We start from the raw sequence: 13614 nt of genomic DNA on the forward strand, positions 1-13614 counted from the left end.
CTTTTTTCCACTCCTGCGCTTGGGCTTTTTCCTACTCGCCAAGTGCTACAAAAACCTGTAGATTAAAGACGAGCTAGAGTGCAGCACTAGGTGTGTATATCAAGAGAACGAGCTTCCGTCTGCCTCCGTCTAGAACAAATGTAAATCATAAAGATGAGGGCAAGTGAGGTAACATGGCAATATTTATAGCAGTCGCCCTGCACTTAGCTCACCAACCTTTAAGAAACTACTTTCACAAGCAACGACGACCCTAGACGCTCTTTTTAAGCGTTCGAGTAAAATGCCATAAACCACACGAAGAATAACACCGCCTCCGCGAACTCTACCCACACGAAAGACACGACGTAGTTGCCCTCCGCTAACACCATGCCGATGGCGTGCACGAAGAGTATGACGAACTGAGTGATCTGCACCATGGTCAGGTACTTCTTCCACCACAGGTACTTCCTGAAGGCCGGACCGAGAGCAGCCAGGAAGTAGTAGGCGTACATGAACACGTGCACGAATGAGTTGAGGCACGCGATGAACATGGCCTGCGCCTGCGCCCCGTAGGTCACGTTGAGCCACATGTTCCACGACACGATCACGTGGTGCACGACGTGGAGCGTGCTGATCTGACGACTGTTCTTGCGCAGCACGAAGAACACGGTGTCCGAGAGCTCGGACAGCTTGAACAGGTACAGCCACCACGAGAGGCGCTTGATCTCGAGGCTGGCCGGGCTGTCGCTGCGGTCCATGTCCTGAAGGAAGGTGTAGCCGAGGTCCCAGTAGCCGAGCTTCAAGAAGCGGCACATGAAGTAGGCGCTGAAGAACGTGGTGAACAGGTTGTACAGGAGGATGCAGCGTCTCAGATCGAACGCCTTGCGACCGGACATCCATCTCGGTCCCGCGACGGTGACGAAGTAGACGTAGGTGGCGGTGATGAGCGCGATGGACAGTGGACTGCCGGTCAGCGGCCAACCTTCGGCGACTTTGTCGCGCGGAGGGAACCACGAGTGAAACGTGTGAGCGAGCTGGCGCATCGACGACTCCATGACTCGCAAGCTGAATGCGGTCAGCGCGAGAATTGACTTGGATGTTATTGTACGACGGGCCTTTTTTCTTCTGGCTGTGCGTAGCTATCGCGCGTCTTCCTCAGCGCGGCTGCCGTACGCGAACCCCGAAAGCCAATCACCGAGATGGGGTGCGAGCTTCCCGTTTAAAAGGCCGGTCCAGGACTGACGGAAACGGGTCGCCCCTTCTTTTCATGACAAATGTATTAGAGCACGCTGTACCAGCTTTAGTGACGTCACAAGGGGTACACAGGTGCAGTCACGTCGCCAGCTCCTGGCTTTCTTGTATTTAATTTTGTTTTTGACGCCGTCTAGCTGCTTTCGTGACTGAGGCCGCACTGTGTGACTGCGGTGCAAGCTGCCCTACATCTGAGAGAGTGGGGAAGTGCGAGCTTGCGTCACATGCAACTGATACAAAAAAGACAAACCGAACTATGTACGTGACGAGCGTATTGGACGACCTGTTGGAAGGAAAGGTGGCAAGGCTAAAGGGGGGCGGGGGAGGGGAGAGGGGCAACTGCCATTGTGCTGATAGTGATCAAATTATGTAAGAAAAAATAAATGATAAAATCACATGACCCCATTTAGGTAAACTGCTTTGCAATTTGATATATTTTCGCATATGCTTTATCTATAGGGAAGGCTTCATTAATGCTAGTGATGCGCGCCAAGCTGATTCAATTTACATCTTATGTTTCTTCGCCGCATACAGTGCACAGAAGGGTATTTCCTGAGGGGTAACGAACTGTTAGACGCTGAGTCACTTCAAGATTATTTTAATTGCTCAATTGACCTTCGCACAGATATGAAGCTGTGTCTGGAAGGTCTTCCTCCATTTAACCTTGCTTTGGTTATTTTTAAAGCGCGTTCAATACTTTAACGATCAGTCGGATCCTTTATTACGCATTTCTCTACCGGCTCGACGAAAGACTCAACAAATTTGAGCTGCAGTCTGGCTTGTTATCTTGCCCACCGAGGCGACTTTGACTTCTTGTCGTCGCAACAGCGGAGCGGTGACGTCAAACTGCCATCTGCTGTATGGCACTCTCCTTCAATTGACAGGTGAGTTTCTAAATTTTTTTATCTGGAAGGGGAAGCCGAGTTAGTTGACCGCACCTGCTTTTGGCCCGACGATGGGAAGGTAGTTGCGTCAGTAATAAATTTGTAGGCCACTCGCACGGCAGGATAAGGATTAATGTTTCTTTCCTTTCTTTACGTGCAAAACCACAGAAAAAGGGCTTCGTGGGCTACGTGTGCGGACACAGGACGGTAGACCTACTGTGGACGTGAAGAAGATTCGATTATGGAGGATGACCCCAAGGAAGTTTCCACCGTCGTTCACCGGCATGCCGAAGAGAGAAGGCTACGCCAGCGATGATCTCTCCCGCATAGATCTCTACTGCGTTCAAAAGGCCAACGGAACTAATACTGCAATATGCTTCTCGTTCGAAATTTCCCAAAGGCTGCGGCAGGGCGCAATTTCTTATATGAAGCTACAGCGTGACTCTTCAGCTCGCAATGAAGAAATATGAGTGTAACTAGGCCTCTTATGGGCAGCATGCCTTGCTAATCTATAGGAGGATATGTATTTGCGGCGGCCCCTGCGGCGTAATGGGATCATTGGACAACAGACCGCCATTAGAGGGACTGTGAAACACTTTATTACCAATCGCTAGTATACATAAATGTCATAGTTGGAGCCACGTTTATTGAGAATGAATGATCTGCACAAACGCTATATTGTCCGCACAGCGACGTTCTTGATTGCAAAACAGCATTTTGCCTTCCTCCCTTATCATCTATCTGTCTCAGTCTAACGTCGTGAATCAAATGCTCGTCTGAGCAACGCGCTCGTTCTCTAGTTTATCCTCTTTGTATCTATGTGGGGGCGGATGCAGGTATTAAACAAATGATTTGAGATAACGATGAAAAAACGCCAGGCCTGCGCTGATACTGCAGCACAGTCACAGCGAAAGCTGGAAGAGCGGCGTTTCTAGTGCCCGTTGTAAGCTCTCTTGGGGCTACAATACAAGTACACTAGAACGGTACCCACTACGCCATAAATCACAATTTTTGTGAAGATGGGAAGCACCTACTAAGCCATTATTCGTCATCCGGCGGAGAAGCGGGCACCAGCTACAGGTCTGTAAGGCATTATGTGCACTTTGTTGACGCGACGACTGACGACGATGAAGAATTATGGCTCAGCCCTGTGTAATGGGTTGGAAGGTTTAAACGGCCCACCAGTTATGTAATTTGCATTCGGTGACGCCCGGTCGCTATTTCCCTCGCCCGTCATGCTGTAAACATACGTTGACGTGGGAGAGAGACGGAGGGGGGGGGGGAGAACTTTACTGAGACCCGAGGAAATGGATCATGCGCTTATGGGCTTCCTTGGCAACCAATACAAGTGCACTTGCGAAGAACCCACTACGCTATAAATCATTGCAATTTTACTGAGACCCCGAGGAAATGGATCATGCGCTTATGGGCTTCCTTGGCAACCAATACAAGTGCACTTGCGAGGAACCCACTACGCTATAAATCATTGTAATTTTTGAGAAGCAGGGCACCAGGCACTGTGCCATTTTTCGTCATTCTACAGAGAGCCGTGGTACCTGCTAAACGCATGTAAAGCATTATGCGCACTTTGTTGATGCTGTGCCTGATGACGATGAAGAATTATGGCAGAGCTCTTTGTAATGGGTTAGAAGCATTCAACAACCTACTCGTTGCGCAATTCGCATTGTGTGACGCCTGGTTACAGAAATCGCGTTGTGCGACGCTTGATGCTTATTTTACTCTTCTACCACGCTATATTGCATATGCTAATGTGGTTCCTTCCCGACATGAAGGCTGTATAGCACCTTTTTGCAAAGCAGTTTCAAGCCGGCATGGCTCAGAGGTTGAATACTGGGCTCCCACGCAGAGGGCCCAGGTTCGAACCTCGTTCCATCCTGGAATTTTTTCTTATTTCGTTTTTTTCTTATTTCGAGCGATACTGGTTACGGACACCGGCGGCGGCGGCGGCGGCAGCGGCGGCGGCGGCGGCGGCGGACAACTACGGCACCAAAAACGGCCGGTGAAATGATCTCATAACAGCTTTCGCTGTAATAATTAACGAGTTGCAACATGTTGCGTGATTTCTTCCGTGGTCTGACTGGGATCATACATTTGCTGATGAAGAAGTGCTCCCAGAACTCATACGTTATAGATGTGTGAGAGACTCATACGTGAGAGGTTCACCGCTTCGATGCCGCAGTGTGCAACTGTTGAGGTGTCAATGTGCTGTCCTTCTTTATGCGCACCGCGTATGGGAGAGTGGTGTAGAGACAGTTGGACGACAGAAAATGAGCGCAGAACAAGCTCAAGTTGCCTGTTGAAAACACAGCAACGTATTGTAGGCAGCGGCGTAAATCAAGGAGGGGGGGTGCAGTTTCATGGCGGGTTTGACCCCTTTGTGTTCAGGCTGATAGGGGACGTCCTTTGCAAGTGTGCCCCCCCCCCCCTTGAGAATTATCGTTCAAACATCATATTTGAGTTGCCTGACAGTTAATTATAGTGCATTCTTCGTAAAACCAACTCCGAAATCTGAATTAAGTGCCTCCGATGAGAAACTCAGAAACGAGGTGCAAAAGTGAAAGCTGCTTTTCGTTTCAAAAGGCACTGTTTCAAAAGGCTTTATGAAATGCTACGGGTTACTTCTGGCATGCCGCAAATGTTTATCATAATGGGCTTTGAAATAAAAAGTAAAAAAATTCGGCAGATCCCACGCGTTGTGGGAATAGGTTTCATGCGAATCAGTCAGCGAGTACTTCTATTTTATGGCTTTGAGCCAAGCGTTATGAGGTGGATCGATGTGTTTTTGTAAGTGTGGGCTTACCAGGCACGTCGACAGCACTGGTGTTTAAAGGGTAACTTATGGGGAGACGTAACGTCAGTATTATCGAAACTAAGTGCACTTTGTGGTGCAGTCATGTGAATATCATATGTGGCATTTTTTTTTTCAAAAAGAGCCAAATGTAGAAACCGAAACTGGGCTAAATTTCACGGCAGCGTAAAGCGCGCCTAAGTATCTTTAACTTCTAAAACAACTGGAATAAAATGGGGCCATTCCTGATTGTAACGTGAACTCAAAAAGGCAGTTTCTAATAAAAAATGAGCCAACTGCTGCATCTGTTTCAAACTGAGCCACATTCACTAAACCAGCGCTTTGTCAACAATCGTGACCAAAACAACCAACATACTCCAACCCAATCTGTTCATTTGTGTCCTCATTGCTTGCTATCGTGTTTACATTCCACAATTAGCTTTTCTAGGGCGATTGGCACTTATCCTGATGGACATGATGGTTGTAGGGCAAAACCCGATATAAAGAGTAAGAGGCCGACATTCCTATCTTTTTGTGCCTCTTAGCATTTCTTTTCAGTTTAGCGCTGCAGTATCATGTCCTTCTTCCGCTCGAAGACGATATTGTCACGTCGCTTCAGAGGTCCAGGCAGGGTTTATTTAACGTAGAGTAACAGGGCTCTTGCCAACGCGTCGGTTGGCTTGTTCGCAAAAGGGACAGCGCGCGCACTTCTTCCTTTCGTGGCCTGTGCCTCTGCCTTTATAACCCACTACTACAGGTGGCATTATTCCCTCCTCCGCGAAAAAGAGCATCGCTCGATGCTGCAAGGTAGTTGTAAGAAAAAAAAAACAAAGCAGCTTACACAACGCGAATGGACAATGGTGAAATGTACTCGCGCACAGTCAATGAACGGTGAGGCGATGCTATGGCACAAATAAAGGAAACAAAAAAATGAACGGTAGGAAATTATGAACGCGCAAAATAAGGCTTCATGCGCACGACATGAACTATGTCGGAGCTCGGTTGTCTTCGTTGTGTTCCTGTTGACGACGCAGTGTCCGGAACCACTTCGTAGTTTACGTCGCTCACGCGGCGTAACACCTTATACGGACCGAAGTATCTGCTCAGCAACTTTTCGGAGAGGCCACGGCGACGAACAGGGGTCCACACCCAAACTTTGTCTCCTGGACTGTAGGATACGTCTCTGTGGCGGACGTTGTAGCGTCGTGCATCTGCCGTTGCTGCAGACCGATGTGCAGCCGCGCGAGCTGGCGAGCTTCCTCTGCACGCTCTGCAAATTCTTCGGCGTCAGTTGTTAACTGATCAGCGTCTTGACAAGGAAGCATAGCGTCCAACATCGTCTGAACCTCGCGGCCGTAGAGAAGGCGAAATGGTGTGAATCGCGTTGTCTCTTGCACGGCGGTGTTATAAGCGAACGTCACGTAAGGTAAAATCGATCCCATGTTTTGTGTTGGACGTCGATATACATGGAGATCATGTCTGTGACGGTCTTATTTACCGCTCGGTAAGTCCGTTGCTCTGCGGATGGTAGGCAGTCGTCTTTCGTGTTTAGTGTTGCTTAATCGAAAAACTTCATCCATGAGCTGCGCAGTGAACGCTGTGCCTCTATCGGTTATGACTGCAGAGGAGCACCGTGACGCAGTACGACGTGGCACATGAAGAACTGTGCTACCTCGGAAGCCGTGGCTCGTGGGACCGCCTCGTCTCGGCATACCGTGTCAGATAGTCAGTTGCGACAATCACCCATTTGTTGCCGTCGGTAGACAGAGGAAAAGGGCCGAGAAGGTCCATGCCGACTTGGTCAAATGGCTTATGAGGAGGGTCAATTGGTTGAAGTAGTCCAGCCGGCTTACGGGATGATGTCTTCCGGCGCTGGCATTCACGACAGCCTTGGACGTACGCTTGACGCTTGCCGAAAGTCCGGGCCAATAGTAAGTCTCGCCTACTCTAGCGAGTGTTCGTGAGTAGCCTAGGTGGCCAGATGTGGGCTCGTCATGACAAGCGAAGAGGACGTCGTCCCGCATGTCCCTTGGAACCACGAGGAGGTAAGCGCGGCTCGTAGAACGAGTGTTTTTCTTGTACAGGACATTGTCTCGGAGGCAGAATGATGTCAACACGCGGGATAGATGGCGGGTATAACTGCGCTACGACCCTCTAAATAATCGATGACCGGTCGAATTTTTCATCGTCTCGCTGCCGTCTGCTCAAGTCCGACGAGCTAAGGGCGCCCAGGAAACCGTCATCGTCCTCTGCTTCTTGGTTGACGAGATGAATGGGTGCACGCGACAGTGTATCAGCGTCTTCGTGCTTCCGGCCAGACTTATAGACGATGGTTACATCAAATTCCTGTAGGCGCAAGCTCCACCGGGCCAGTCGTCCTGAGGGATCACGTATGTTTGCCAACCAGCAGAGGGCATGGTGGTCTGTCACCACTTTGAATGGACGACCATAGAGGTAAGGGCGAAACTTGGTGATCGCCCATACGACTGCGAGGCACTCTTTCTCTGTGGTCGAGTAATTCGCCTCGGCACGGGACAGGGAGCGGCTGGCATAGGCTATTACTCTCCTCTCCGTGTTGATGCTGGACGAGCACTGCGCCGAGGCCGATGTTACTGGCGTCAGTATGCACCTCGGTGTCAGCATCATCGTCAAAATGTGCAAGAACGGGTGCTGACTGCATGCGCTGTCGTAGTTCGGCAAAAGCAGCCTGTTGCTCGTTATCCCAAACAAATGGCGTGTCGTCTCTTGTAAGGCGAGTCAAGGGTTCCGCTATCTTGGAAAAGCCTTTAATAAATCGTCGATAATAGGCGCACAAGCCCAGGAAGCGCCGGACAGCCTTCTTGTCGGTAGGAGCCGGAAATGTTGCTACAGCGGTAAGCTTGTCAGGATCGGGTGGACTCCTCTGGCGCTCACTACATGGCCGAGGAACTTGAGCTCTTCATAACCAAAGTGACACTTTTCTGGTTTGAGTGTGAGATCTGCCGATCGAATAGCCTCTAGGACACTACGCAGGCGGTGGAGATGTTGCTCGAACGTTTCAGAAAAGACGACTACATCATCGAGGTACACGAGACAAGTCTGCCACTTCAGTCCAGAAGTACAGTGTCCATCATTCGCTGGAAAGTTGCCGGTGCTGAACACAAACCGAAAGGAAGTACTCGAAATTCATAGAGGCCGTCGGGGGTCACAAATGCCGTTTTCTCGCGGTCCCTCTCGTCTACCTCGATCTGCCAATACCCGCTTTTTAAATCCAGGGAGGAAAAATACTGGGCACGGCGTAGCCTATCTAATGAGTCGTCGATACGTGGCAGCGGGTACACGTCTTTTTAGTCACGTTGTTCAACTTCCGGTAGTCGACGCAAAAACGTAGCGTTCCGTCTTTCTTTTTGACTAGGACGACCGGAGATGACCACGCGCTGTTGGAAGGTTCGATGATGCCGTCGTCAAGCATTTCTCGGACTTGCGTTCGAATCGCTTCGCGTTCTTTTGTTGACACGCGGTAAGGTTGCTGGTGTATCGGGCGTGCGTCGTAAGTAATTATCCTGTGCCGAGTGATGGAAGTCTGGCGCACCTTAGAAGAACTGGCGAAGCATGACTGAATTCAAGCAAGAGCCTCCGCAGTGCTGTCTGGTTATCGACGACAGGTCAGAATTTATATCGATATTGGCCAGTGACGTATCTGCGGGCTCGACTGCCTCAGATGTGAAGCAGTTCCGAACGTTTGCTATTTCGTCTGCAAACGCTAACGAAGTGCCGCGCAAAAGGTGTCGATGTTCGTTACTGAAATTGTAACAAGCATTGAGATCGGCCATTACGAAGCCATGATACTCCGAGCCGCACAAACACCTTGTCAGCAGGTGTTCAGGTTACTTTCTGCGAGCGCTTCACCATTTCGTAATCCACAGCATGTGACGTCGACTATGACACTGGCTCGTGGCGGGAGCGTTACACTGTCGGCAGAAACGCGAAGAACGTCGGCACGCCGTTGATCGTCCTGCCCGTCGATTGCTCGGTCTGCTGAGAAGTGATGCGACACTCTTGGAGATCAATAACAGCCCCATACTCTGCAGGAAGTCGACACCAAGAATGACGTCGCGGGAACATTCACGTAGCACAAGGCAACTTGCTACGAAGGTAGAACCGCAAATTCGAACTCTACTCGTGCAGGTTCCCAGCGGAGTGACGACGTGGCCACCAGCCGTTCGATCTGCGAGCCATGCCAGGGCGTGATTACCTTCTTCAAAGTGTGGCCATTTTCCCGCTTAATATCGAATAGTCAGCCCCGGTATCCACTAAAGCATTAACCGCATAACCGTCAATCAGCACCGGTATATCGAGAGAACGCCGGCCATCCCGTTCAATCGTATCTGCACTTTCTTGTTTGCGTCGATCGGAGGTCTTCAGCACGTCGACTGCCAGCGACCTCGCCTCCAAAGGTCGCTTTAGTTAGTTTTCCCGGCGGGGACTGGGGGACCGAGCGCCAGCATATCGCTGGGGCGGAGATGAAAATCGCCTCGGCGACGGTGAGCGCGACTGCCGCCCGGCAGGCGGTGGCACGCGCTGCTGAGCCAGGTAGTCCTCAATGTCCCGGGGTCGCTGGCCATACCGGGGAGGCGGCGAATATGCAGAAAAGCCCCGCAGTCCGAGCCGGTATGGGCACTGGCGGTACAAATGATCTGCTTCACCACAGTGGAAGCACAGAGGCCGGTGATCTGGAGTGCGCCAAACATCGGATTTCCGAGGGGACGGGCGTCTATCGTCGATGTAATGCACTGGTTGTTCCGAACGATGTGCAACAGGACCGCGTAAACGAAAGGCGATGTACGTGTATCTTCGCAGTACTGTAGCTGCTGCGCCGACTGGAGGGAAACCGTGGGAGGTGCATGTACGAATAGGGGGAGAGGAAGCAGGGCGCTTCAAGGCTTCCGCGTAGGTCGCACGGCGGTATTCAGTCGGCACTGCTGTGGTGTTATCAAGAGTCACAGGATCCCGGAGGGCCTGGTGTAACTCGTCCTTTATGATGCTTGCAATGGAGCTCACCGTAGGTAGGGGTGGTGCGGCAGCCTTTTGCAGCTCCTCGCGTACTACAGAGCGAATGAGTTCTCGCAGATACTCGGTGTTGCTCCCGATAGCCGTCAAAACCTGAGCAGCGGACGTACTGTTGACTTGCCGCTCGTACAGGGTGGACCGATGCTGAAGCATCTTTTCCATTGTGACGGCCTCGGATAAGAACTCGGCGACCGTCTTCGGAGGGCTCCGTACAAGACCAGCGAAAAGCTGCTCCTTGACTCCTCGCATCAGATGCCGCAACTTCTTCTCCTCCGCCATTCTTGGATCAGCTCGTCTGAACAGGCGCGTCATATCTTCGACATAGGTCGTCACAGTTTTGGGCATCTGGATGCGGGCCTGTATCGCTCGTTCCGCTCGTTCGTGGCGATCAGCACTGGTGTAAGTGTCTAGCAGCCGACGGCAGAATTCGCGCCACGACGTCAGCTGTTCCTCGCGGTTCTGTACCATGTACGTGCTCCGTCCTCCAAGTAGAAGTACACACGTCGTAGTTTCGCTGCGTCGTCCCATTCGTTCAAGGCAGCCACGCGCTCGAAGTCGACCAACCAGTCTTCGACGTCTTCGAGCACGGTGCCATGGAATGGCGTCGGAACTTGTGGGCTCTCAAGTGTGTAGCGATTCACCATCGTGCTTTCCGTACCGCTTGGGGTGGTTTGAACGGAAGTGCTGGTCATACCGCTCGAAGTGGTACGCACCGTAACGTCCGCTTCGGCTTCGGGAGGTAATCCCTGATCCTGCGGCTGGCCCGATGCACGGGAGTGTGGACTAGCACTGGGCTTGTGGTGCGACTTCCAGGAGGGGTCTGCACATTCGTGAGGGCTACCCAGCACCTCCACCACTTGTCACGTCGCTTCAGAGGTCCAGGCAGGGTTTATTTAACGTAGAGCAACAAGGCTCTTGCCAAACGCGTCGGTTGGGCTTGTTCGCAAAAAGGACAGCGCGCGCACTTCTTCCTTTCGAGGCCTGTGCCTCTGCCTTTGCATATAACCCACTACTACAGGTGGCAATATATTCGAAATAAAAGATAATGCAATGAAGATATTGGACACCGATGTATTCCTTGAAGAAGAAGAAGAAGTTATCCGAAACGTGACGGCATAAAACGAGCTCCTAAGAAGAAGAAGAGCTGGAACACTTTTCAAGGCCTTAAATAGATGCCAAGAACAAGAAAACGCTGCCGACGATCCAGAATAGTGCGCCTTTTGCAGGAAGGACCACTCGCTCTTCAAGTCTAGTCGTCGCCACTACGCGCATGCGACGGAGGACGGCACCGACAGAAGCACAATGACGTTAATTTTATCGCAAAATATTGCTGTACCGTGCATTCGAATTTTAGACTTCTTTTACGAGCTAATTCAAACTCAAATGAAATGTTCCAATCTATAAGAGCCAAATACAAAGTTTACTCTTGAATACCAACGATAGTGGGATATACAGATTTTAGCCGCAGGACAGATTTGACTTATTTAGGGGACAGGAACACACAGGCATAAAATTGTCGGAGCAGGCCCTACCATATTGGCAGTAGCAAAAAAGTGCGTTTTTCTCATTTTCAGTTAAAGTGCATTTGGCTCTTTTAGAAAAAAAAAATGCCACATATGTAACTTTCGTTAATGTATTCGTCCGGGGTCGAGCAATGCTTCAATATAGCTTACTGAATCATAGGAATACAAATGTTTTGTTTATTAGACTACGAACCAACACTGGAACCCCAGAGGTTAATCTGATATGACGCCTCTATCGTAGGACTACATGTATTGTTTATTGCTTTCTTGTAAAATTAGATAGCCAGCACTACAACCACAATTGACGTTATTACGCCTTCATAGGCTGTTTTTACAAACCAGTTTATAGACCTGGCGTGGCTCTGCGGTAGAATGCCTGATTGCCACGCAGAATGCTTGCGTTAGATTTCTGCTGGGACTCTAATATTTATTCTTTTTATTCGTCGGGTCAACGCTGCCGATGTCGGTTTTTCTTAACGCTCTCAGATTTAAATTACCAATGTTTTTCTCGGCGTTCCTGGGTAGATATAAACTGTCAGTCACCTCTGGCGCATACCCGTACACCGCGGCCCTTGGTAAGCGGGTATGTGCCGCACGTGTCTGGAGGAAAAGGTTCGACCACGTACGCGACGGGATTTTCCCGTTATTCATGTCATGACCCGACAGTCATATTCGCCAAATCCTCTTACCCTCTTATGCCAATCTTCGTCTACACCAAGTTCGGGAGGCGATCATGAGAGCACCCAGACGTAGGAGGCTAGATAGATATCTAGATACTTAGATAGAAACGCTCAAAGTGCCAAAGATTCCGTAAGAATTGCTTCGCATTTAATAATGCCCGATCATCTGCCGTTATTTATGTCGACGATTCGTTGGAAGCCATTGACAATGACGTATCAATGCAATTACACGACTATGGTTGTGTTTTTTTTAACATAAATAAAGCACCACGTAGACTGTCCTAATGTTATCTGGTTCGAGGATGTAGGTGGCTTGAATATTGTTTGTCTCCAAATAAAAGCGTTCCGACGTTCCTGGATGAGAATGATTGTACTCTGCTTAACGAAGTGTTCTAGTACGTTTTTCTGCACACATCTGCGGTTGATTTTCTGACGAATTGTGACTCAATTTGTCCACTATTGTATCATGTATTAATAGATTGACTCGGCGTCATGAAATTAGAACTTTCACTAAAGGCTACATCAACTCGAAAGCGCACCCCTACTAGTAAACAAACCATATGCCGCAGATGGACGCCGCAACAAAGATTGCGGCCCTATAGTGGCTTGCTAGAACCACCCCCCCTCTCTCTCTCTCTCTCTCTCCTCTCTCCTACCCGGTCACAAATGGAAACAGCTCAAGGATAGAGGACTCAACTCATTTGACATATAGCCGATTATCATCACCGTTAAGTGCCCTAAAGTTATACCATCATACGGGTGTGGCAAAGGCGTCGCCAGAATTTTTTTCAGGGGGGGGGGGGGGTTCGACTACCCTTTATGTATGTTCGTACGTGTGTTTGTATGTGTGCGCGCGTTTATATACACAAGCAAAATTGAAAATTTTCAAGAGGAGGTAGGGGGGGAGGGGGGGCTTGAACCCCCCTTTCTGGCTACACCAGTGCGTTGAGGCTATTTTTCATTCCGAGACGCTGGCAGAGAAATGTACGTCTTGAACCACTACTAGATGCGAGAAATCGAGCAGACCGCGAATCTCATGGAGTGGCGCCATCTTACGTTTGACCAACCGGTTTGAAAACGCAGTGGTGAGGCCTACCTCCACCAGGTGGTTCGCCCTCCATCGGTGCGCCCAAGCCCCTCAACGCGCCTTCCTCGTTATTTCTCCATCCGCTGGACTATTTCGAAGCAAAGCTATACTATCTCCACGCCACGTAGTTACTAAAATTGTGTTTGTCTCAATAATGCAAACATTCGGTAAATATGTAATCAAACCGTCCATCACATGATTATTAGAACGTATCGGTAGTAGTACTACTTTTTCCAAGGTACGCTTTCTCTTGGCATAAAACGAAGGCTTGATATATACATGTTCCCTCCCCCCCCTTCTTTTTTTTAAAATGCGAAGCATTTCTTAGCGAACCTCTGAGACCTTGAGCGTA

The 13614-nt window shown here is 49.9% G+C and overlaps 1 protein-coding gene across 1 annotated transcript; it reads right to left on the bottom strand.

Annotated features, from left to right (window-relative positions):
• Positions 1-263: 263 nt before the first annotated feature.
• On the bottom strand, positions 264-1034 carry LOC119376943 (elongation of very long chain fatty acids protein 7). Its single transcript, XM_037646602.2, has one exon. The coding sequence runs from the start codon at positions 1032-1034 to the stop codon at positions 264-266; it is 771 nt and encodes a 256-aa protein (XP_037502530.1).
• Between the last annotated feature and the right edge of the window lie 12580 nt (positions 1035-13614).

This window comes from Rhipicephalus sanguineus, unplaced genomic scaffold, assembly GCF_013339695.2.
Source record: "Rhipicephalus sanguineus isolate Rsan-2018 unplaced genomic scaffold, BIME_Rsan_1.4 Seq292, whole genome shotgun sequence".
Classification (NCBI taxonomy): Eukaryota; Metazoa; Arthropoda; class Arachnida; order Ixodida; family Ixodidae; genus Rhipicephalus; species Rhipicephalus sanguineus.